Here is a 24,506-nt window from a genome sequence, read left to right as displayed (position 1 = left end):
ACAAACTGGTCCTGTTACACTGTATTCATTTCTTCATTCTTAGCATCTACATATACCTGCTTGTTGTCTACAGGAAGGGACAGCTGCAAACATCCTAGTATTCTTGTCTTAGTAGCAGGGGACAACAGCAGAGAAACTAGTACACCAGCTACGTTTTCAGAACTTCAGCAATAAACAGAAAACACAGGATTAGCTCATAATGTTTTTAGCTTCTGATATCAAGTAGAATGTCACAGGTTGGACTTCCTTGACCAGTACAGGCTCCTATGTTGGGAAGAGTGAAAACTAGACTTCTTTGAACTCTGCCCAGCAGGTATTTTCCTCTATACCAGTGTATAGCTAATTAAATAAACAAAGCAAAATACCTGTGATATCTGTGATGTTACGCTAGAGTCTCATATAAAAGTTCAACATGAACATATGAACGTACCATGCTACTGTCTATTGAGGATAAAGAAAGCATACAAAAAATTTAAACTTTGTATTCTTCATCATTAACTGTGTTGCTGGGGTTAAAGCCAAACCCATTTAAAAAAAATAATACATCTGGTACGCCAATGGGCTTTTCTTGGCTGATTTCCGTTTTGGTCAGTAATAACTTTATATTGATTCTTCTCCCCAGATCCCTTTTGCTTTTGTAACCTATATGGCGTTATATTGTATTATTACAATGAAGAGCACTGTTAAGAATAATGAAAACAAAAACTTCAGTGACTATTTTTTCTGGAGTTTTTTGAAAGCTCTCTACTTTGCGAAAGAAGGTTTGTATTAGAAGTGAAAGCATCAAAGTATAGCTTCTAAATATTTATTGGTAACTCTAATTAGAATTTTTTCCAGTTGCGTGTGCCAGCTTTTGACACAGTGATATGCAAAGTTATTGAGCCTCCAGAAGCTGCTTTTCTAAAGGCATTCAGTGAAGGAACAATACACATAGTAATTGATTCTTGTGATTTATGAACAATACAGTAATTCATTCAAGAGGTTTTACTATTATTCTGTATGGTACATTGCATGTTAAGGAATACAAAGAGTAAATTACAACTTTCCAGACAGCCCTTGGGAGCAAGCAACTGTTATACATAATAAAGCCAAAGCTTTCAAACACTTTTAATTTTTAATAAACTTACATGACTGACTGGCTATATATATTCATATGTAAAGATCTTACTTTTACTTAAATTTTTACTTAAGTCTTAAATAGACCTGAAATTCATCTTGGTGTGGGTTATCCCTCTGCATTGTTTGACCAGCAATTTCTTCTTCTCTTCTGCTTTTCAGCATTTTTTTTTTCATGAAATGAGCCATGTTTTTAGCTTGTCTTTCCACAGCCCAATTGCTCTCATGTTTGGATATCTGAGGCCAGCTACTGTGTGCTCTTTTTGGTGACCTGCTACTCCTTTGGTGTCACCAGCTTCAGTAGTCTAACCTTGTATGATGAATTAGTGTAAGTACTTTCAGTTTTGTTGTAAGAAATTTATTTCTGGTTGTGTTACATCCAGAAGGAAAAAGCAGCGAAAAATCAAGAAGTTTTGCAACAATGCAGATTCTACCCTACTTTTGTATGATTCCTGTGAGCAGATTGTGGCTCTGATGATGCAGTACAATGATCAATCACTAGACATTTTCTGCATTTCAAATATGTGAGTTTACAGACAGCAGTCAGGTTATCAGTTCTCTTAGGAAACATTCAGCCATTTAAAAGTATACTTTCAAGAGGCTGCTGAAGCCTGATGTGTAAAGTACAGTTTTCCTAAATTTCTAGTTTCTGAACATACATATCACTTAGATGTAAACATATCTATACATATTTAGTGTTATAAAAATGAATTTAAGTGAATATTATAATTAATATGGCTGCATAATTAAAATATTAAATTCTATTATTTAAATGAACACACACAATATTAATTATACACCTTCAAATTTGAATTCTGATTCAGGGCAACGTATTTTGCAGAAGTAATTTATTATCATTTCATAGAAGATAACTGCTTTCAATACACACCTCTCAGTGTCAAAATGAGCAGTTCTTGTTCAGTAGACTTGTGCAATGTAAGCTAATTTCCTTAGAGAAAAGAGTGTTAATTAAACCAACATTTTGCAATACTGATATGCAGAGGACTGTAATTTTCAAAGATTAATAACTTTGCCAAATAACTACCAGTTTTCACCTGTATTCTAAAGATTTGAGTGTAGTTTTTTTGTTTGTTTGTTTGTTTGTTTGCTTGCTTTTCTTTCCTTTGCTGTAATAGAAGTGTCATCCTTGTTATAAGCAGATAGGGCTTAAACTGGAACATTTTGCAGCCTTCTCATTCAATGCATGAGCACAAATCTCTACACAAATTTTGTAAATATAGTTACAGTAACCATTGTAGTACTTTTCCCTATGTTTTGCAGCATATGTAAGTAGGGTAATCCTGTAAGTACGGAAATTGATACGTGGAGGTTAAGTATTTTGCCTGAAGCTGAACAGCAAGCAATGAGCAGAGATGGGATTAGAATTACAAAGTTTTGGCTCTTGGCCCTCTCTTCTGTCCAGTAGCCAACTGTCACTTTCAGTGCTTTTGGCTTCCCGTTTTATCTCTTGAGACCAAACTTCAGTGAATTTGTTTTCTGAATCTTCTTACCACTTAGATGTGAACTAAGAAGGGAACCATGACTAGGACTGATACTACTTTTTGTTTTTATAATAATTGGAAAGAATGTGTTTGCCTGTGAAAGCAAAATGGAGAGTGCAATCCTTACTTGTAGTCACATTTCAACAATCTTCACTTTTATTTTAAAGATGGGCATGACTGTGGTTTCCAATTATGATGGAGGTTTCAGAGTGACAATCTCTATGACAGGGCAAATGTAAATTAGTCTTTTTTTAAGAAATTCTTCATTGTGTCCTACAAAACTCTTGCAAGCTTGTGTTTTGTAATCTTCTAAAACACCAAGTATGCCTTAAGAACAGTAGACTGGATGAAATCATAGAATGCATTGCGAGTACTTAGTGTAAAATCACTAACTTGAAAATGTTTTTCAGACCCTGCTGACATCACCTCTGCACATCTGTATTTCAGTGGTACAGTCATCGTCCCAATTTCTGAGGGGTCTTTCACTGTAAAAATATAATCACTTCACAGATAGGTATGACGTGAAGCCCAGGTGAATTAACTTGCTTGATTCTGTATTGCCCTCACTGACTTTCTGTGGACCACACACATCTGAACTGTTCCAGTTTAGCTTGGTCTCAGAACAGCTGTGAATTGAGCAAGAAGGCCATCAGACAAGGATGACACATGAGAGGAGAGTAAGAATGGAATAAGAGTACTCATGTCTGGGCCACTGTTGGTTTTCTCAAGTGAGGATAAAGCAGAATTGTGGTATTTGATGAGAATTCCTTCTAAAGGAGATGACCAAACAAAAGTGAGGCTCTTCACAATCTGTGTATACCCCATTAATAAAAATCACTTGGCAGTGCTTTTAACTTTGACACTGTAAATAGCCTGTATGAATGAAACAAAATGATTCCTGGCTTCTTCAGTTCAGTAACAGAAGAGCTTTGTATTCAATGGCAAAAGAAGCTGGAGAATGCTAGTGGAAGATTTCCTCTTACAGTATGGTATTTGGCCACACATAAGACTCTTACCCCTCTTTCACCCTGAATTTGTCGTTATGTTCTCTTTTAAATAGCATGCCCTTCACTGAATGTCAGTTCCATGTAGTGTTATGATTCCTTGGTATCTCCTTTTTTTTTTTTTTTTTTTTTTTTAATTTAAAAGAAGAATTAATTTCTGTTAAAGAGAGAGGAATGGACTATATCATTGTGAGATGCAGATTTGATAGGTGTAACCTAGACACAGCATTGTAGGCCAGGATTATCTATTTAGGTGTATTTCTAATTACTGAAAATTATATTAAAATCATTTCAGTAGCATGAATGACCATGCAAAATTCCTGTAAAGCAAGTGCAATGCTACAGCGACATACAGGGTATGAAATAATTGTACTCTTCAGTGATTTTAGGTAATAGATTGCAGAACATCATTGTACAAAGTGCTGTCACATATCCGAATTAAAACAGAAATGGACTTGTAGTAATTAGAGGTTTACCTTTAAGTGGTGATATCTTTCTTTTGGTTATGTTTGGTTGGTTGGTTATTTAATTGATTTTTTGAGCTAGTTAAAACTTTGTTGTGCATACCTTTATATGAAATTTTAGTTCTCACATTCTTGAATATATTATATATACCATACTTAAGATTTCTGCTGGCATAACTTTAATGGAGAGGAGTTAGAGCAATATAGCTGCTATAGAAGAAGTTCATAGAGCAGATGAAGTTTTAATTACAAAACTGCAGTTTAGGAGTAGTGTTTTTTGCATATTGGCAGTGCTTTATCCTTACTAATAACAAAATGTGACTTGTAGGAGCTTGTATTCGCAGCAGGAGCTATACACAGTAGGACACTTGTGTACCAAAAACACACAGTATCAAAAACACTGCCAGTGTAAACACATTCTAATCAGTGCTTTTATATCTGCATAACCGTATCCCAGAGCAGGCTACTTGTACTGACATATTTTAAGTGACTTGTAGGCAAGGAATTGGGATGGTCCACTGGGGCCTTTCATTACTGAATCTTTTTTAATACCTATAAACAGTTTTCTGACCTAATTTATGAATGTCTGCTTATGCATCAGTAACGTATCATCTTACAGGCCACACCAACCTGTCTTTCAGTACAGCTGAGGCTGTGCTGCATTGCATAGCTCTCACAGCATTGCTGGTAAGAGGAACATACAGTCTCTCTGCTTGGCTGGACAGCTAATTTAGATTTCATATAATCGATTGTTGTAGAGCGGGAGAGAGGTGTTGACCAAGTTCTGGGATGAAGTAGTTCTAAACTTGTAAGAAGGAAAGAAAGATTTATGAATCTCTACTAACTAGTATTTTTTTTTTTAATAGCAAGCTTAATGATACAGTCTTCTTATTAAGCAGTTTAGCTCAATTAATTATGCTTATGTCAAGGCATGCCATCTCTTAATGCTGGTTTGCAAGTAGAAAGTCATCTGAAACCCCTTTAACGCCCTCAACTCTATATGTTCATATGGACTGTAAGATTTGATTAAATGCACGTGTACATTTGCCCCAAGTAACAACAGTCTGCCCTTCAGCAGTTTAACCCAACAAAGAAAGAGACTATATGTTTACCACGAGGACAGGACATGACTCTGTTCAGAATGCTTCAAAAGAGGAGAAGATATAAACCAACTGTCACTAAGTTGAAGGTCAGTTATTATATTTGAGACAGGTTTCATAAACCTGAAGGTCACCTTCATACACCAAGGGAACAGATTGGGTATATTCCTCTTCTGTTGGGGACGAAGGCTGGGGACTAGTATTTGGCCAAGGACTTGGTCCCTAAGCTAAGCCTCCTCACCTTATCTGGAAACAGAAGTGAAGAAGGAAGGTCTTTTAGGTTTGGAAACTGCAATATAAAGATTGAATTACTTTGAGTTTTCTATCACCTGTATCCTTATAAACTTGATAACATATATATTCTGAGTTTTATAAGTTTTTCTTGCTTTTACCTTCAGCTGGCTTGAGCTAGGGATGATTTTACAGTAAGTGGATAACATTAAGGCACTTCACCCACGTAGGCATGTTGGGAAAAGACTAGGATCTTAGGTCACTTGCACAGAGCATAGTAGCAGATTGTAGCAGAGTGCTTTTCCCCTTTAATGTGCTGGCCATTTTGGGTATTGGTAACAAGGCAGTTTGCCTCTGATGTTGGAAAAGAAGGATGATACTTAGATGAAAGTAAGTCCTGTGGTTTGTTCTTAGTCAGAATTTTATTAATTCCTCTTCTTCTTGAACAGGAGTTATGAGGATTTGCTTATATGAGTGCCTTGTCCAGAATTAACATTGAACCATATTTAATATGTAGAGTTTGATTGTTTCTTTTCTGTTTGAGTCAGCCTCATAATTTGATAGATTATTTTGCTTTCACAGTCACTAATCAGCAATCTGCCTTGTATATAAATGGCCAAGCATGCATTTTGTTGTGTTTAGATAAATTAAAAATGAGTGGAAGCTTCACTCAGTTGTTACAGTGCCCCAGTTTTATTCTTCCTACTTTTGGAACCTGTATTTTGAGGGTTTTAGTAAGACTGACTGAAACACCAGTAAAGGCCATCTCTCCAGTCCTAACCCAGATACTCTCAGTCAGTAATTGAAACTCTTACCACTAGGATCTCATTATTCCCCCATTTCTCTTAGAGCAAAACTCCTCTGGAAAGAGACGAGCTTGCCTGGCATTTTAAGATCCGCTGCTTCTACTTTGCACATTGAAAAGGAGTGTCAGCTCTCAGTTACCAAATAATTCATATGGAGTCTGCAGACATTAAAATTTGAAAAAGAAGCAGTAGAGAGCTTTGAAGCGGAATTTCCTTTCATTAAATTAGTGAATATGACAAGGTTATGTAATGTTCCTGGGGGATGAAGTGGTGCACGTCACTAACCTTTTAGATTCAAGAGGCTTTATACTTTTCATTTGCTACTGGAAGAAGGCTTAGTACTGGATTAACTAGCAAGTTCCTCTTTCTAACTCAGGTAGATTAAGCCCCACCCAAATTTTGCATATACTCTATGTGACACACAAGCTTATACCTATTTTGTTTTGTATTGTTCATTTGAACACATGTGCTGGTGTATAACTTAAAGGTATAGGAGCAATTGGGTTAAATTTACAGTGTTGGAATTCCTATAGGCATGGGAAAGAGAAAAAGATAATTCTTGCCCTCCTGTGCATTTACTGCATAGCAGGTACTTAATGCTACATCTATATCTTTCAGTGCTCAGCTTAATCAAATACTACAACCAAGCGTCCTGATTCTTATTTCTTAAAATAGTGTAAACCAGAATGCTTGTATAGAAACAAGTGAAGAGACAGACACTGGAGTAAAAAAGAGGAGATTTAGAAACAAATATGTAAAACTGTTCATTTTCTGTAGTGGTATTTAAAAGAAGGTTGAATTTTGTAGTGAAGGTAATGGGTGCATAGCACTGGCAGGTAAAGCTGTGTGCGCAGCTTTGGGGTTGAAGGCAAGAGGAGATGGGGTTGTGAGTGGGTCTGGCTTCAGGAGCCTTCTCCTTTCTTCTGATCATTGAGGAGGCTGACTCCGATGGCCTGTCAGCTCTGGCTTCTCATTAGGCTTAGCACAACAGCACTCTGCTGAGGCAGTAGTTAATGGCTGGTCTCAGTTTTACAGTAAGTGTCCTAATAATATGTGACAAAACCAACTTAAATTGTTATCAGGTTGCCTGCAACAGTTTGAATAGAAAAAGCAGAGCGATAAATTCTTCAGATTCATCCTACTTAGGGTATAAACATATTGGTCTGTAGTATTAATAAAAGGCTTTTTCACAGATGTTTTGCATAGGTTCTTCATATTTATGGAAGTCTTTTTCTTTCTGCCAGTTACTATAAATTGTAAATGAGTATGGAGTGTGGAGGGATGATGTTAGTTGGCAAATAAATGTCTGCTGCTGTCTGTGTTGGTTTGTATTCCTTCCATGTCCCTAGGGCTCAGATAATGTCTGTCTCTAAAAAAGCATACATAATCCACAACGAAATGAGCTGGTACCAAGGTCTGCAGAGCCTGGAAGTAAAAATTAGGAATGTGCTATTTTAACATTAGACCTTTTGGAAAATGTAACCTACCTATTCTACCTGTAAGGCCTTACTCGTAAGTATGTAATTTGATTTCCTATTTCAGGGAAGACTAAACCCAATGGTCAGCCTAGTAAACCGACACTGTGCATTGCAGAAAATTTGTAAACATAAAGATAGTCCTGACTTAATATTTTCCTTGAGAGATCAGGAAATAATAATCTATTTTTGAGATGCTTAGTAAATTTGTAGGATGGTTATTTTCTGGCTGTTTGAAGGCTGGGGAACCGGAGATGACGGCTAAATTGTAAAAAACCCCAACAACACCCCCAAAAAACAAAGACTTCTTTTTACATAATTGTTTCTTTTGACTGATTTTGTTTTAGAAGTATGTAAGTAGCAGAAAGAAGGTGTGGAGATAAACCTTTTGATTATATTTTAAAGATTTTATGAGCATTGTTGTAGGGGTTGGGTTTTTAAGAGGATATTGTCACCCCTGTATAGCTGCGTTTCCTTCACCCAGGATTTTGAGAAACCTGTGTCTGTACCTGCAAATAATTTTTGTGAACCAAATGGATCAAGGTCTTCAACTGGAATTAGTGGCATAGTTGGATTGCATTTAGTAGTTCACAGATGAAAATAAAACTGTTCAGCTGCTCAGAGTATGATGGCGTTTGAAGATTGTGTTGTTGCTGTTATTCTTGCTGAAGGATGTAAGGATGATGCAGTTTTAAGATGTTTACGGTGAGAAACAGGAAAATTTCAGCAGCTTGTGACTGACAGACAAGAGCCTCTAGGAACATACTAGTTGGGAACTTTAGGATTTCTTTATGCAGATTTCATCAATACAAACTGTCGCTCATCCTTATACAAATAAAAAGCTAATTAACTTTCTTACATAGCCAATTTGCAGGTCCACTGTAAGTGCAGGTTAGAATTAAGGCAAAACAATTGCTTATAACAATGATCAGTCTAACTGATATCACAAGTTATGATTAAGGAATAAATTAGCAGTGAATGCTGTAAATGAGTGTGCTTTGAAAATTCTTTTGAATAAATAAATGAGCACACAAAGCCCTTCTGTTAAATATTATGTATATTTACAGTAGGTTTTTTTAGTATATTAATTCCTAGAGGAATTGTGGAAAAAAAAATAACTGATGTAATTTGTAATGTATCTATACAGTATCAGGCTGAGATTACATGGAACATTTGTTCATTTTTACTAGGACAGGAGCCTTCAGCACTACTGAATGTGAACCAGTTTATGGCCTGTTTACTTATAATATATAGCAGTTGCTGATAAGTCAGTGGGACACAGTGAATATTGCAATGTGGGATGTGGGGTGAATAAAGAATATTTCTATTATTCCTATTTTTTTTCTTTTTTTTTTTTTTTTTCACCCCATGTAGGAATTTTCTGAGTGTATAATTTGGTATGGGAAGAATGACTTCAGAATTTATAACTAGGAATGAGTCCAGTCACATAACCCAGTGAAACTTGATGTCACTAGACCAGTAATACATAGGGGCCCTACACTAAGTGACAGTGATTCTTGTGATGGTGTGTGTGCAGTACCCCAAAGTGCATGGGCACCTGCCAGACCACATTATTTACTCTGTTCTCAACCTGCATTTCAGAGTGTCAGATGAAAAGGCTCCATGGGAACAGTTGTGATGTTATCATCTTTCAGCTTTTATTGCTACAAAACAAACCTTTACAAGCAAAAAGTTACTGTAATTTTTTAGGAGTTTCCTGAAACATCAGTATATATTAATTTACAAGTAAATAGGGTGTTTGAAAGAAGCATCTTAGCATGTTTAATTTTTTCTAATGTCTTTGTTACTTTATTCACACTTGCTATGAATATTGACAAAGGATATGATATGATATGATTTTTGGAAATTTTTATACTGATTTAGGAAACTTTTTCATGTTTCAAGCATGTGATAAAGTTTAATTGTAAATTGAATTATGGTATACTAGGAACATCCATACACCCCAAATAGAGGGTCTAGAAACAGAAATATATTAAGGACTGTATTCTCTCTATTTCTTCTCCGTAGTAGGTCTACAGGCTAAGCTTGCTATACTTGGGCTGCAGAAATCCCATTAGCTTTCACTTTATGTTTAAAAAAGGTGAAGTCTTATATTCATCTCTTAAGTAGAGGAGTTACGTCCATAAAAACGTCTCTACACCAGAATAGCTCTCAGTACCTGCGGAAAGAAGGGGGTTGAATTAAAAATTCAGAAACTAAATTAAAAAACATTCTGTCAGATTTTTTTTTTGAGTGCAGAGGAAAAGTATTACATGTCCTCAAAACACAGCACAGAGTACAGAAAAGCAACAATAAAACAGGTAGATAATTCTGTAACATGACGAAATGTGAATTAGTTAATTCCATTCATGACTTCAGAATTGTACTTGAACTTGCAAAAGCCAACACGGAGGTGAAAAAGAGAAGGAAATGTCTTATGCTCATGCAAAGCTATGAAAACTTTACAATCCAAGTGAGTTATTTTAGTGTCATGTTATAAATACATTTTATGGAGCCTCAATATGCAAAAAAGGACAGCTTCGTTCTGGATAGTGGTAAACTATCAATATTTCAGAAGTTCCTGTGCCCTTTAGGGGGATTGCTTGACTGCTTGTTGAAGCAGCAGCCTAACTTATACAGACTTAAACTCCTTGAAACAAACAAATTAAAGCTCAGTAAGTTTAAGGTGAGGTAGCAATAAATTAATTTTTTCTTTATATACTAGAGTGCAGTTTGCAATAGTTCTATAGTTGTCACTTGAGCTTCTCAGGAGTCCCAGCAAGGAGTGCATAAAAAGCATCAGAGGATGGGAGCCCTCTGACCTTGAATGGCAAAGCTTGTGGTACATACCATAAGTCCAAGTTACAGAGATCTTCTGCTGTAACATTTTTTCCGACAAAGTATCAATAATCACTATCAGCACAAATATCTGAGTAGGCACTGGTAGATAAACCAGCTGAAACAAACAAAACTTGTGTTGTTTGTATTTAATGGCCAATATTGCTGCAATTTTGGTGATACCCACAAGAGAGTTCAAGTCCAGAAATATGAGGTGCTGATTTTAACTGAATTTTACTTTAGTTATCTTAATTACACTTCTGTTCTTTCAATTGTGGCTTTATTGAAATGTGACCAAGTAGAGTTTCAAAAGTGCGGAAAGGCTGTGATATCATAGCTGATAACCTATTACATCTGATTTTTTTTGGCAGATTTAATTGCACTGGAAGGTTCCCATATAGATTGTTGCTGTGCTTAATGAAGTGTGCTGCAGCAAGTTTTTGTTGGGCTCTGCACTGCTGTTGTTGAGGCAGATTGAAAATAGTTGTCAGTTCTCCATCAAAATTGCCCTAATGTTAATAGGCACAACTGTGAGTGCAGTGTAATTGTGTTTGCTATCAGACTGCCTAGCAGCTTAGGTCAGAATCAATGTCAAGAAACTGACAACATTAATTGTGGAGATAATTAGTGTCAAACCTTAATTAACAATCTTTATAAAGACAGAAGCAACAAATACTACTTTTCATTTTTGGTTCTTTTGTGGTTATGATTTCATATACCCTTACACTGATCATGGTCGCTTTATATGTAATGAAATGAACATGTTGATTGACTAAAGAAAAGATAGATTGCATAATACATATCTTTCTCCATGGCTGGCTGACTACTATCACCATAGTCTGAGCATCTTTTGACCATAAATGAGTTTAACCTCACACCTATTAAACATGCAGACACTGTTACCCTTCTGTTGCAGCTGCTGGGTCTGAAGTGGAGAATTTAAATGAACTGCCAAATTAAATTTAATTTTGTGAATTTAAAGATGAACTGCTGAAAACAACCATTGTATGCATTAAAATGTCTGAAGTGTACAGGACTACTATAAGTTTCCTGTTTCAGATAAAATTATCTATGTTGTAATAGTAATTTACCTTTTCTGATACTGTATGATACGTCAGAGATAACTGCCTTACTTCCAAGATTAGGCTCTGGGAAAGAGTTGTGGCAATGTTTTTGTACAGGAATTACTTACTTATGCAAAAGGAAACTTTGATGAGCCACATAACTTATTTTTTCAGCTAGATTATGGTCTAAGTGAAACACAAACATCATCACAGTTCCTTCTATACTGGAATGCGAAGCTGATTTATTGATGTAGATAATATCAGTCTTCACATACAATAATGTGGTCTTTACATACAACCTTAAAACCTTTTTTTCTTGAAAAATGTCTACAAATAGGGTGTTACATCATTATGTAACAACTGTGCTTGTCTTTTGCGTCTATATCCTTTGTAGCAAGTGTTGTTAGTTAACAAACAACAGCTTTACTAATTGTCGGTCCAGCAAAAATTCACGTAGGACTTGAAAAATAGTCTTCAGGTAGCTACCAGAACCATATTAGGTATTCATCCCTATTTCAGCAACTCCAGTAGGTAGATACAGCTGTGCAGAAGCTGATAAGCAATTTTCATAAGAAGTCATAGCAGTTACAGCCCTTTGCCAGGTTTGTCCCCGTCCCAGATTAAGAAATCATCAGAAAACTGATTTTACCTTTAATGGCAGTTAAGTTTGGTGGAGATTTTTGAGTTTCATATATATTGTTCTGTGCGCTACTTGATAAACAGCTTTGTGGTTTGCAGAACGTTGGAGATACAGGGGATTTTATTTGTTTCTTTTGTGTTCAGCAGAAATGGGAAAGGTAAATTGTCATATGGTGTGAATTAGGGCAAGCTCTCTTGTGTTCACCTGAACTGCACCATTGGAGTGTCTGATAAGGAGGGAAGGAATTCCCCTTTATCTGTATTTTATGATTGTTATCATTAATACAAGGTATTAAATATTAGTAAAAGCATGCCAACCATAGATGATGGTGACTGGCAGTGCTAATTTAATATAGTCAACATGGCATTTGCTTATCATTTTTCGTTGCTTTGGTTTTGTTTGTTGTTTAAAAACCTGCAGTTTTCCTGGTCCCAAGGTATTAAGTGAAGTGCTGCAGGAATAAATGCACAGCATGGCTCTTAAGCTCTTAAATTGAGTTGCTTTCCGTCCTTGACCCTTGTAATGCATGGCAAAATTGGCAAATTTTCCAAAACAGACCGTGCCTCTAAGGAAGTAAGTTACTTTATTGGTATTGAAATTATCAGTTGGGCAGTCACTGAATGTATGAGCGAGGCATAAATTTAGAATTTAAAAGCTCCCTATGAGCTACTTTACATAGTTACTCTGTGCTGATGGACTTGCCTATGCAGTGTTTTTCTTCCATTAGTTCGAGGTTCAACACTGAATTCACAAAATGTCAAAAAGAATAAAAAGGGAATGGCAGTGCATCATTTTTCACTTGATGGCACACAATCACAACTTGTGCCACAGAATATCAGCATATCAGGTTCAGTCATGTCTCTTTACATATCAGAGTGCTGAGTTAACACATGCATAGAAAAGGATTCAGAGCTAGCAGTTTTGGTAAAACCCAGATGCTCTTCATCAGAATACATTTCTGTCGTTTCTGTGATCCAGGCATAAAGCTCCTGTCTTGGAAAAGGATTTTTAGTTTCTTTGGTCTAAGTGTGTTTTATTTGCCATGGTTTTGGCAATTTTTTTGCATCAGAGTTCTTTCGTAAGTTCCCTGTGGCAGCAGTGGCACACTATTTTGCTGTGCTCAGATTTGCTTTTGCATGTGGTTTCAGGTACATGTTCACCAGGCAAAATTAGCACAACAGATAGTTCAAGCACCCTTGAGCATTCTGAAAAGTTGAGCAATAACAATTTTGCCTGACATCTCCACTACACAAAAAAGCATGCAGGTTTTCAGGAACACTATGTTTTTACTGCATTTTCTTAAAACTGTCTTTGTTACTGGTATGTTAGGGGTAGCATTAAAAAGACTCATTTTATTTTGTAAACTTAGGACAATCTGTGTACTCTGATATTTAATATAGCAACATAATGGCCTTTTACTGAGTTTTTTCATAATAATGGCCACATCATATTTTCTTGGCATTTTAAATTATTTCAGGATTTCTTCCAGTGTTACATACATGCATACTTGTAGTCTGATGGGTTTCTGACATTTAAATAAACATGCTGACAAGAAGTATTTCCTGTGGAAGGACCAGTTCAGCATAATAAGGGTTTAGACATCAGAAGTGAAGAGCAGCAAGTTAGAGATGAAAACTAGTACAGCATGGGTACATAACTGTCAGAACTAAGAACGGAAAGTGAAGAAGAGTGAAGAGGTTGAAAACAAAGAGGAGCTGGCTGCTAAAAGTTGAAGGTGAGAGCAAAAATGAATTACAACAGCTGCTATAGAGCAACTACATGTAACAACTTAAAACTGAGAAAGACTATATAGTAAAGATCTGAGTTTTTTATCATTTATCGACCCTGAGTATTAACTTCATATCATTCAAATCAGCATCTTAAATTGCACTGGATCTCTAAAAATTTCTCAGCTAAGGAACAGAATTATGTAAATACTTACAGGAACTGATCAACATTTCTATACTGTGGTTAGCCACAATCTCACAGATTTTTATATTAAATCTTTAGAAGTCATGTCTTGTATTAGAGTAAGGTCCAAAGTTTTGTTTCACCACAAGGCTGATAAATGAATTTTAATTACCTTGTAACAGAAATAGAAGGAATAATTAATTAAAATGCCTTTTCATACTTTTAAAGTGATTTATCCATTTCTCTCTCCTGTTGTTGCAATAGTTGGATCTTTCTTCACTTCTTTCTGACAGAGTAGAATAATTTGGGAATGTACAGGAGTTAAACGTGAAATTGTGCCCAGGGGTAAATCTCTGTTCTGTTAGCTGTGTGGACTCTTAATACATAGTCATTTACCTCCCTCACTGCAAACTTACAAATGCTTTCTCCTAAATGCCACTAATTTTAATGGCTCAAAGGTGGGAATCCCATTTTCATGACATCCTGTGGTTGTAGCATCAAGTCATAAATCATGATCTTATTACAGCTGATTGATGAGCTCATTTTGCAACAGAAGACAAATTGGATTTTTTATTTATAATGGTGATAAAATATAAAGTGTGTTCTTGCTTTCCTGATGCTGTCAGATTTCCGTTTTAATATAAATTTCACTAGTAAAATCTGTAAGTACTTTCCTGACCTTTGGGTTGTTTTTTTTTTTTAATGCTTTCTCTTGCAGGTGAATACTGTCACTGGAGAAACAAAATGTCTCCTTTTTTAATTTTGAAATCCTGACATGGCTTACATTTTATGTTTACTACTTAAGATTTATTTTGTTATCTTTTTGTCTGTTTCAGCACCACCAAAGTTTACAAGAACTCCTGTTGACCAGACAGGGGTTTCTGGAGGGGTCGCCTCATTCATCTGTCAAGCCACAGGAGATCCAAGACCTAAAATTGTCTGGAACAAAAAGGGAAAGAAAGTCAGCAATCAGAGATTTGAGGTATTAGGTCCATTGTTCTGTTCCTCTGAAAAACATTAATTCCAACCTCACTTCTAATCCCAATATGTGTGCCTTATTATCAGTGATTAAGCAAAATAGCTCTGACTATTTGGGATAAGTTAGTGGAAGTGGTCTTCATGAAGTTTTTATTTTGCAAACTAGTTATGCATAGCACTGTTAAAAAGAAAACTGCTACTACTGTTTTCTGAACTTGTATGATCTAACTGGGGAGCCTTGACATGCTTCTGTTCAGCCTGCCATCTTTTCCATGAGGGAGATGAGGGAAAATTATTTGAGCAGTGATTCCTGTCTCCAGAGAGCAAGCAACCTCCTTTTGTGACAGTGTGCATTGAACAGACCTAGGCTGCTACTGCTTCTGATACCAGAATTGCTTACCACTGTTGCAGTGGGAGATGAAAGGGAAATTGTAGTCCCTGCTGCTGAACAGCAAATGTAAAACTTGTTTGCTTTTGATTCTTTTCTTAACAATAACCTAGGAAAAGGCTTTAGAGAAAGCTGTTTCCTCTCTCTCCAAAACCTTCAATTAAAGGAAATAGTGAAGATAATCTGTTCAAAGGATACTGGATATTTGGAGGAAATAAGACAACAAATATTGTTCCCTCTTTTAGTGGCAGGAACAATTAATATCAAATAAGGACTGACCTTTAGCATGAAGAAAAAACTGGCACTAAATTGTATCATTTTCACTGTCTCTGCACTATTTTTATATGTTAAATAAGAGACTTCTGCATTAAGAAGACAACTGTTTGGAAAGTGACTGATTTGTGTTTCAAACAGTTTTGACATGTATTTTATGAGCAAATTATCTAAGATATACCTATTAAAAGCTGACAGACTATTGAAGCCTTTTGTGTTAATTTTTAGTAGTATTTGGGAAGATTGCTTGCCGTGGCTTGCAGGTTAGATTTATATCAGGAGAAAAGAATTGTGTTTCTTGTGTAAACCAATTTTTTGTTATTCCTTTTTTGTTCAGAAAATATTTAAAGGCATTGGAATTTGTTCATTAACCAATATAATTCTTTGCTTGTATGTTTACTACAATGCGAGAAATAAAAGCATGAATTTCAATGTGACCTATTAGTGCCAAGAACTGTTTGCGCTTTGCAGAGCATATGCATGCCTGTAATTGGCTAGAGGGATTAAAATAGAAATGTTATTATAAACTCGACACATTTATCCCGTTCTGGTCACAAAATTTTCACTCAGGGTGAGTTCTAAACAGTGAAAGATTGGGCATGTACATGTTTACTGTGTTAAGGTTCAGTTTTATGTGCAATATGGCATCTTTTATTTGCTTCATATATTGTTTTCTCTGTACCTGTTTTTAGGGAGAATAAGCAAAAATGAAACAGTTTTATGTCCACAAAAATATTTGAATGGAACTATAAAAAGTTAATTTAAAATGTTTTAAAAATGGTATTAGTGGACTTTTGAACAAGCTGCACAGCCAAGTAAGATGGAACGTAATTAAAATAAATAGAAAACACTTACCAAGTATTTTATAATTTTGTTTATAACCACTGAGCAGAGGAGTTATAAAGTGTGCAGAGCACATCAGTATTTTAAGCAACCTTCCTTCCTGTCCAAAGTAAGGCTATTAATTCATGCCATAGACTCTCTAAATAAGAACAGAACAACAGTAGAAATGAGATTCTGAAAAGATGTATGGAATATTTGGGAAGCAAGAAACATCTGAGATTGTCAGCTGCACCAATAACAGAATAATTAGTTGAGTGTCTTTTCCTCTTTTTTCACATTAATATTTTACATTTCTCTGAGTTTGATTACTTAGTAATACAAGACATGAAAATGGTTTACCTGGCCACCTGTCTTCATAGCAGCCTAGTAAATACAGCTGGAAAGGACGTCAGTGGGCCATCTTATCCACACGCTTTCCCAGGGATGCTGGGGGTTACTTCCCCCACCCGCCCAGTAAACTTGGACAGCCTCCTGCAGTGTTTCATGAACCTTGCCATGATTTTTTTGTCTCATGTGGAACATGAACTTTTTTGCTGGAACTTCGTGTACGTAGCAATTGTCTTATCTAGCAACAGGGGATCAAATAGTTTATTCCCTCTCTCTTGACAGTGGCCTGTTTATATATTTGAAGATTACTGTTGCTGAAAGTGGAATGTTCTTGCTGACAAGCTAATTTTTGCAACTGAGTGAGAATAGTGGTGAGAGCTATACATTGCCTCTGAAATTAAAGGCTACAATAAGACCTTGTGGGACTTTGCTGTTAATCTTTCATCTTGTATTTATTTGCAACTATATACTGTGAACGTGATACAGGAGGATTCTTTTTTCTTCTCTTGCTGGAAATCAATTGAAATAATATGAATCTACTTTACTAAGAAGTCTTTCTCAGAGGAATTTTGACCCAGAGAAGGGGAAAAAAGTTTAAAAAATTGTACCATTCTACCCTGTGGCTGGTTTTATTCAACACCTAATGCTTTTTTAAAAAAGTCTCATTGGGTAGATACGGGAGCAGGAGAAATTAACTATCTGTGATAGGCAGAAAAGGGGGGAACTCATCACAGGAAAAGTAAATCCATTTTGCGATACGTATTTTGGAGACACCAGATTTGAAACTTAATCTCTGCAATATTTGCCCAACCCAGTCTGCTGCAATTGTTTTTATCAGCCATCCAGCTAGGATTATTCAGTGTTCAGATTTAAACAATAACAATTAGTCTTCTTAAGTAATGATTCTGATTATTTGGATCCCATGCTTTCATTTTTTTATCTACAAATTGTCTGCTTTAAGATTGTGAAATTTTCCTTTCCATCATAAGTTTCAATTTATCAAGAATTCTAGTTATTGTTTTGTTTGTGCCAAGATCAGGTGGAGATTTTGTGTTGTCTGCGTTTGTTTAGGACAATGACTTTGCTTAAAGAACAAGGAAAAATAATACAGCCTGTGGTCTATCAAAACAATTTATTCTCAGAAAAGAGCAGGTTTTTATCTTATTTCCACTTAGACCTCTCCCACTGCTGAGAATAAACTGAGCAATTCTTACAATGAAAATGGGAAGATAATGGGCATATAGCCATAGCTTACAGCCCTGTACTTTATTTCTCTTACTCTCAACAAGTATAGAGATCTAGTAGGTTACTTACATGTAAATTAGACATATAGAAAAAAAACCTATGTGCAAAAAGGCATGTATGTAAACTGTTTTGTGCATGTACACATAAATTATGGCCAAATATTAATCATTTGGTTAAAAAAAAAAAAAAAAAAGTGACTGTCCTTTCTTGATAAGTGCCATTTACCTGATGGTAGTCCTAACGGGTGTTATTGACAGATTTTTTTTTAAAGTAGATTAAATAGGTGAGTATTATTACTTAATAGGAAGGCTTTTCCAATGTTTGGAGTCCTGCAGTACTCACCAATATCTGATGTGATTCTGACTGCAGAACAAGAAGGAAATAAGAGCTATTGAGATAATTCTTTCTATATGAAAATTCATACTTCTTGTGTAAATATTGCAACTGAAAAACAGTCTTAAAGTTTAGCCTTATTATTTACTCTCTTAAATTGTCATGTTTTTTAATACATTGTTGGATAAATTTACTTACAATCTGTGGGCTAAATGAATAGCTAAACTGAGTAGTCCTGTGTAGTTCCTAAATTGCTGACCCTGTTTCACTTTGGAGCTAAATGAATAAGTGAACTGCACTCTGTGAGTAGAGTGGGAATATAGCCTGCAGCAATTAAAATGAATGTAACTGGCATTTGAAGGTAGAGTACTTAAGCTAAAAGAATGGAGAGAGATTGGTGGTGGACCTAAGGATGAAAGAGCATTGTTACAGAATCCTTTCTTACAGCCCTTGCTAGCTGGTGTTTTGTTGTTGTTGTTGTTTTGGGGTTTTTTTTTGTTTTTGTTTTATTTGTTTGTTTGTTTTTCATCCTGCCTTTGCTTCAGACTGTATTAGAGCGGCCATCCAATACTCACTGAACAGCAATATATGTTACAAGGCATTGCCACTTGAACATTTTCCCATCTGTGTGGAAGTTGTCCTGGTATGAGTATTTGAAAAAATGAACCTGGCTTTGATGATGTGAATACCAACAGGTCACTGTTCGTGAACAGATTAACTGAGGGATAAGCATTTGTAACAACATCTGTGACAGCTTTTGTTTCCTTCTATAGGTAATAGAGTTTGATGATGGATCTGGATCAGTTCTCAGAATACAACCATTGCGTACACCACGAGATGAAGCTATTTATGAATGTGTGGCTTCCAACAGTGTTGGCGAAATAAGTGTGTCCACGAGACTGACTGTTTTACGTGGTAAGTTCTTTCTAAACTAATTTAATTCATAAAGCTGAAAGTGCTATGTTGTTGTAAAAGAGAGGTTTCTTTCCTGGAAAGTTAAGTACTGTTCTTTTTAAATGGGCGTTGTTATAGTCCTAATGTTGTTAAATACAATCTTTTTTCACATAATACTTCAATATGATGTTTATGCTTTTTGACCATAAAATGGTCATGTGAGTATGCAGGGTATGACAGATTAGCATGAAGAAAAGAAGTAAGAAATAGGTAAAACAGGAGTGCTGTGCACAACAGGTTATTATATCAATTATTGATCAGAAAACATGGCTTTATGAATACACTTGATTTACATTTTAGTGCTGCCCTGGGTAGCTTAACTTTGTGTGAGTGGCATGTGCAGAGAAATTTGCCCAATTAAATGTGACCTTGAAAAGTCATATAAGAGGCTTTATTTTGAGGTTAAGCTGCTACAAGATTTTCCCCCCAAGATACAGGATGTAAAAAAGGGGAGGGCTTCTCCCATTTCAAATATACGTCACCTGAATTGTACTCTTACATCAGCAAGAATCTTTTAAGACAGTAAAGGAAAAAATAATTTTTTTCAACAATCCTTTCGGGTTGAGGATATGAATATACTGCCATGTCTATTGTCTAGGTAATAGTCAGAAGGGTAAATAATAGTAGTCAAATGATCTGAATGTTTCATTCTGACACCCGGAGATGAATGGAAACTGGATTTGGAGAGGCTTCATGGAATATCACACTCTTCAGTTTGAAGTGTTGCTTTTATGACCGAAGATTACTGTCTTGTATTGTGATATTACATGCATTAATTGATTTGCATAATTAACTGCTGGAGGTCTGTTTATAGGAAATGAAGATGATTAGTCAGCTTTACAGAAGTTAGAAGAAAATTTTTAAAATGTATGATTTAAAGAATTCATTTTGATCCTCCTATCTCAACAAATGTAGGTTGACAGGGAGGTGGTTTTTTTTTTCTTAATTTCCCCTGAAGTTTGATTTTTATTAAAAAAAAAAAATAAATTTCTATACTTCAATTAGCTATTTTAATCAGTACGAATAGTCCTGGCATTACTATTGGAGTCAAGTGACAACACTATATATATATATATCTGTAACAAATAATAATACTAAGTACTTACATCTTGTTTTCTTAGAGGTAGGCTGGTGTAAGCAAACCTTTTTAAAGTTTTTATCTCTAATGACATGATTGTTCCTTCTCTTATCTTTTAAGAATTCTTCCCAGGCTAGCCAATGAAAATGGGAAGATTGATAGGTTCACATTTTAAAAGCACCAGGGATATCTTCTTAACTCCCTAAGATAAGGTTTTCCATTTATTAACTGATAGAAGTACTTATTATGCACAGCTTCCATGTTGTTGAAAACGAACATAAAATGACATTTTCATTCTATATTAAAAGTTTTGTAAATTAAAGGGAGGTGGGAAAAGGGAGGAGAGGAAAAAAGGCAAAAACCAACATGAAAACTGAGGTGGAAAAAGCATTCTTTGTCTTCAGAGTTTCTTGAAATGTATTTACAAGACTCTTTGGTCTTGAAATGTGCATACATGTGTTTTGAAAGATACTGTTCTAAACCAACCAAAGTTCTCATTTTGGGTTTTGTAGAGAAGAAGCAACACCCCTCATCTCTTCACTGAGGGCATAGTGATTGAAAAGGCAGTTTTCTGAGTGTCAAAACTGACTCACTGTAAAATGGGATCTGTTTCTTTGCTTGTCCTATTGATTATTTAATCAATTTCTTGTAAAACTTAGGTGCTCTACTGCCTATTTCTTTCTGAAATAGCTCAGTGCTACTTCAGACAACTGCATCAGATCCTGTTTTAAAAACCTTGCATAATGATATGCATATGCAAATGCCCAGTGAACAAAAAATGTATGTTATTAGCTATGCAGTTAAAATTTAAATCAATTGTAGATTTTAATAAAATAATATAAAAACTTAGATTTTAATTTAAAAGTAATCGACTAAATCAAAAATATGAAAGATTGTGTTGTTTCTAGCATTAGCACATATGACTTTTGCAACTGCTGCAATATACTTAAGCGCCAGGAATAGAGTTGTGGTTTAATCTGAAACTGGGAACATATGAGAACTCATGAACATACTGGAACTGCAGATTTAGATAAAGGGGTAACATCAAAGAAAGCAAGGACCATGTGGTGTAACAGAGCATTGTACGGCAGTTTTGGCAGGGTTAAAATTTTAAAAGTGTTCTAAGTACAATGACTTGCTTAATTGCTTTCCAAGAGAAAGGATCATTCAGTGCTGAGGGCATTAGCCTAGAAGATAAGTAACTGTATTACAAGCTTCTACTCTGCAAACTGACACACATCTTCATCTTGTACAGTCTGCAATAGTAGCCTTGTGGAAAACATCCCATCTGATTATGCCTTTGTGGGAAAGAGTGCCTTGTGCCTCACATAGGTGCTGTAGGAATAAATATGTATCATAGATATGAACAGGAATTAACAGAGATGATCAAATGCAGAACAGAGTGGAGTGGCTTTGTGGTCCACTTAGGCTTTACCCGTTCCTGGGGTATGTGTATGGCAGGATTGTAGAAGATATACACATAAATTTCACATGTTCTTCAAGTCTTTCTATAATGGTGCTATCACAGACCCAGCTTGGCATTTGTGCCTCTTGCAAGAGGGCACCCTGGGGAGGAAGTCGGAGTTCACCCACAATTCAACGGACAGCTATTGCGACCCTAACATGGGATGTAGGTACAATCAGGGTGTTCCCAGAAGTTCGAGTATATACCTACATTCCTTTTTGTTTGTTTGTTTCACTAAATCCAGATGAACTGCTACAAATAATTTGTGCAACACAGAACAGCAACATTTTTGCCAATATATCCATATATAGAGAGAGCCAAGCTTGACAGTTTTTCTATCTGTGGCAATATAGAGGGACAGTAGTTCTATGCACTACAGGTTTTACCCTGTTTCATTAGGTTATTATGCTATGACCAAACTGTAGTACTTGAGTCTCTAAGAACTCTGAATATAATTGAAGTCTTTAGTTCTGGGTGTTGAAACTTCATAATGTGAGAAGGAAAAAGGGCAGAAAAGGCAACTACAGATGATAACATTTCAAGGCCTTAACAGAGACAAAGTATTGGACCTTTTTTTCTGTTACCAGAGTAAATCAGGAAACATTTCAGGCTAAACTTATACTTGCTAGGCTGAGTATTGTGACAGTCTGGACCAAGAGTGAATGTCTGAGATAAATGGAAACTGCTTTTGATGTTCTTTATATAAAGGAGGCGGCTGCTTTCCAGGACAGATTCACCAACATGAAAATTTGAAGGGAAACAAGCTTGTAAGGAGAAGTCTGGAAGTCTCTTTCCAGACTAGAGGAGTCGGTGCTATTTATTTTGGAGCTCTTTGTTTTGAAGATCTGTGCTGAGAACCATATGAGTGGAACAGTACTTTTATTGTTTACTTCAAAATTACCAGTATTCAATAGGCAATGAAAGACAATAAAGTGTAGAATCTTCCCATACACTGCAGACATCAGAGATAGAATAGCTTTCCTTTTATTGTCTGTTTATTTCTTGTTAAAGCCATCTAACTCTGGTTTTGGTCCTGCAAATGGTGGGTAACAAACATTTTTCATGACTGTAGAACAAGGACTGTGGTGTCATATGCAAGTATATAAATTGTCCAGGAGGGACGGAATGAGGTGCCTACTAGTAAGAGAAATCAGCAATGATTCCATGCCGTTAATTTTAAAGAATCCTGCTTTTCATTTTTTAAATGACTTTTGATTATTATTCTTTGATAAAGTTCTGCCAAGACTGTAAGGACCTCAGGAAACTTAGATTCAACTGCCTCCTCAGAAGGTATATGATTGTAGCACAGAACAGTGCAGGTTTTAAGCAAGGATGGAGAAGGTCCAGTAGAGTAGAATACCTAAGTACATTCTACTATCACTGCTCTTTGCTTTGTTCTTTGCTGTCTGGGAAGTAAAGAGAGAGACTACACAGGACACTTAAGCAGAAGGCAGTTTGTTTTCTCAGCCCACAATTTTCTGTATTACTGTTGAACACACTGCGCATTATAAAAATATTGATATATAGCATCTTTGTAGCACAGGCACTGTATAAGGTTGGCAAAATGAAAGTAAAGTTTATATGGGAAGTGCCTAGGGCAGTTATTCCTTTTTACGCTTTTTAGAAACTGATTGATTTGATGTCAAACAATCATTGCTGCATAAAATAAAAAGTGAAATACTTACTGAACAGTGTTTCCCAGTCTATTGATACACACAGAGATCGAGATTGAGATAATTGAAAGACATGATTTTTATTAGACTCTGAGAAGTGCAGACCATTTCCACGCTGGTAAAAAAAAAAAAAAAAAAAAAAAAGCCTCACAAAAAACAGAGATGATGAGGCCAAGGTGTTACATTTTTGGTTTCTGCTGCTAGCAATAGATTCAATGATAATAGAAGCTTATTTCTGTATTTTCACTCTACCCAGTAATACTGAAATAAGAAGGAACTATTTTGAAGTAATCTGTCATCTGGGACAGCTAGCTTTGAGGGCATGGAAATTAGACAAATGGAGTGGCACGGCTATAATGTTGGAAAATGAGCTGTGGGATGGCTCTCATTTCCCGACGAATGGGAGGAAGAACTGTACATATTCTGGGTATTAGCTGCATGGTAGGAGAAATTTGTCGTGTTCCAGCTGGAGCTGTATAGACAATGTATACCAGCGTTTATCTGACTTAACAGTTTGCTGTATAGTACAGTGATTATTGCCGGGGGGGCTGCTAGGAGGGCAGGCTTTTGAAAGTAGAATGAATAGAAACAAGGAAAGCAAGAAAGTAGCTGTGCAAGAACTTCATAGACAGGAAACACATTTATCTCAACATATATTGCATGAGAAGACTTTTGAAGAGCCACAGTATCTTTCCCCCAAACTTCCTGAACTTTCAGTGATCAATGTATATGTAGCACCTTGTGACCAGAATTAGCATGTTCATTACAGTCCTGTTTTTATTATGCCTCTTTTTGAAG

General features: G+C 35.8%; 1 protein-coding gene across 7 annotated transcripts in view; it reads left to right on the top strand.

Annotated features, from left to right (window-relative positions):
- Positions 1 to 24,506, top strand: part of PTPRD (protein tyrosine phosphatase receptor type D) — a 444,998-nt gene that overhangs the window by 208,522 nt on the left and 211,970 nt on the right. For 6 of the 7 annotated variants that reach the window (XM_064437711.1, XM_064437712.1, XM_064437709.1 and 3 more), the window contains exons 3-4: positions 14,988 to 15,133; positions 19,312 to 19,453. In XM_064437711.1, coding sequence (XP_064293781.1) covers positions 14,988 to 15,133; positions 19,312 to 19,453 — 288 coding nt within the window. Of the gene's footprint in view, positions 1 to 14,987; positions 15,134 to 19,311; positions 19,454 to 24,506 lie in introns of those variants that run through there. The other variant, XM_064437714.1, reaches the window with a different exon arrangement.

The sequence above is a fragment of the Phalacrocorax carbo genome, chromosome Z (assembly GCF_963921805.1).
Source record: "Phalacrocorax carbo chromosome Z, bPhaCar2.1, whole genome shotgun sequence".
Taxonomy (NCBI): Eukaryota; Metazoa; Chordata; class Aves; order Suliformes; family Phalacrocoracidae; genus Phalacrocorax; species Phalacrocorax carbo.
Note: the sequence above shows the minus strand (reverse complement) of the source record. Positions and strands in the feature narration are given on the sequence as shown.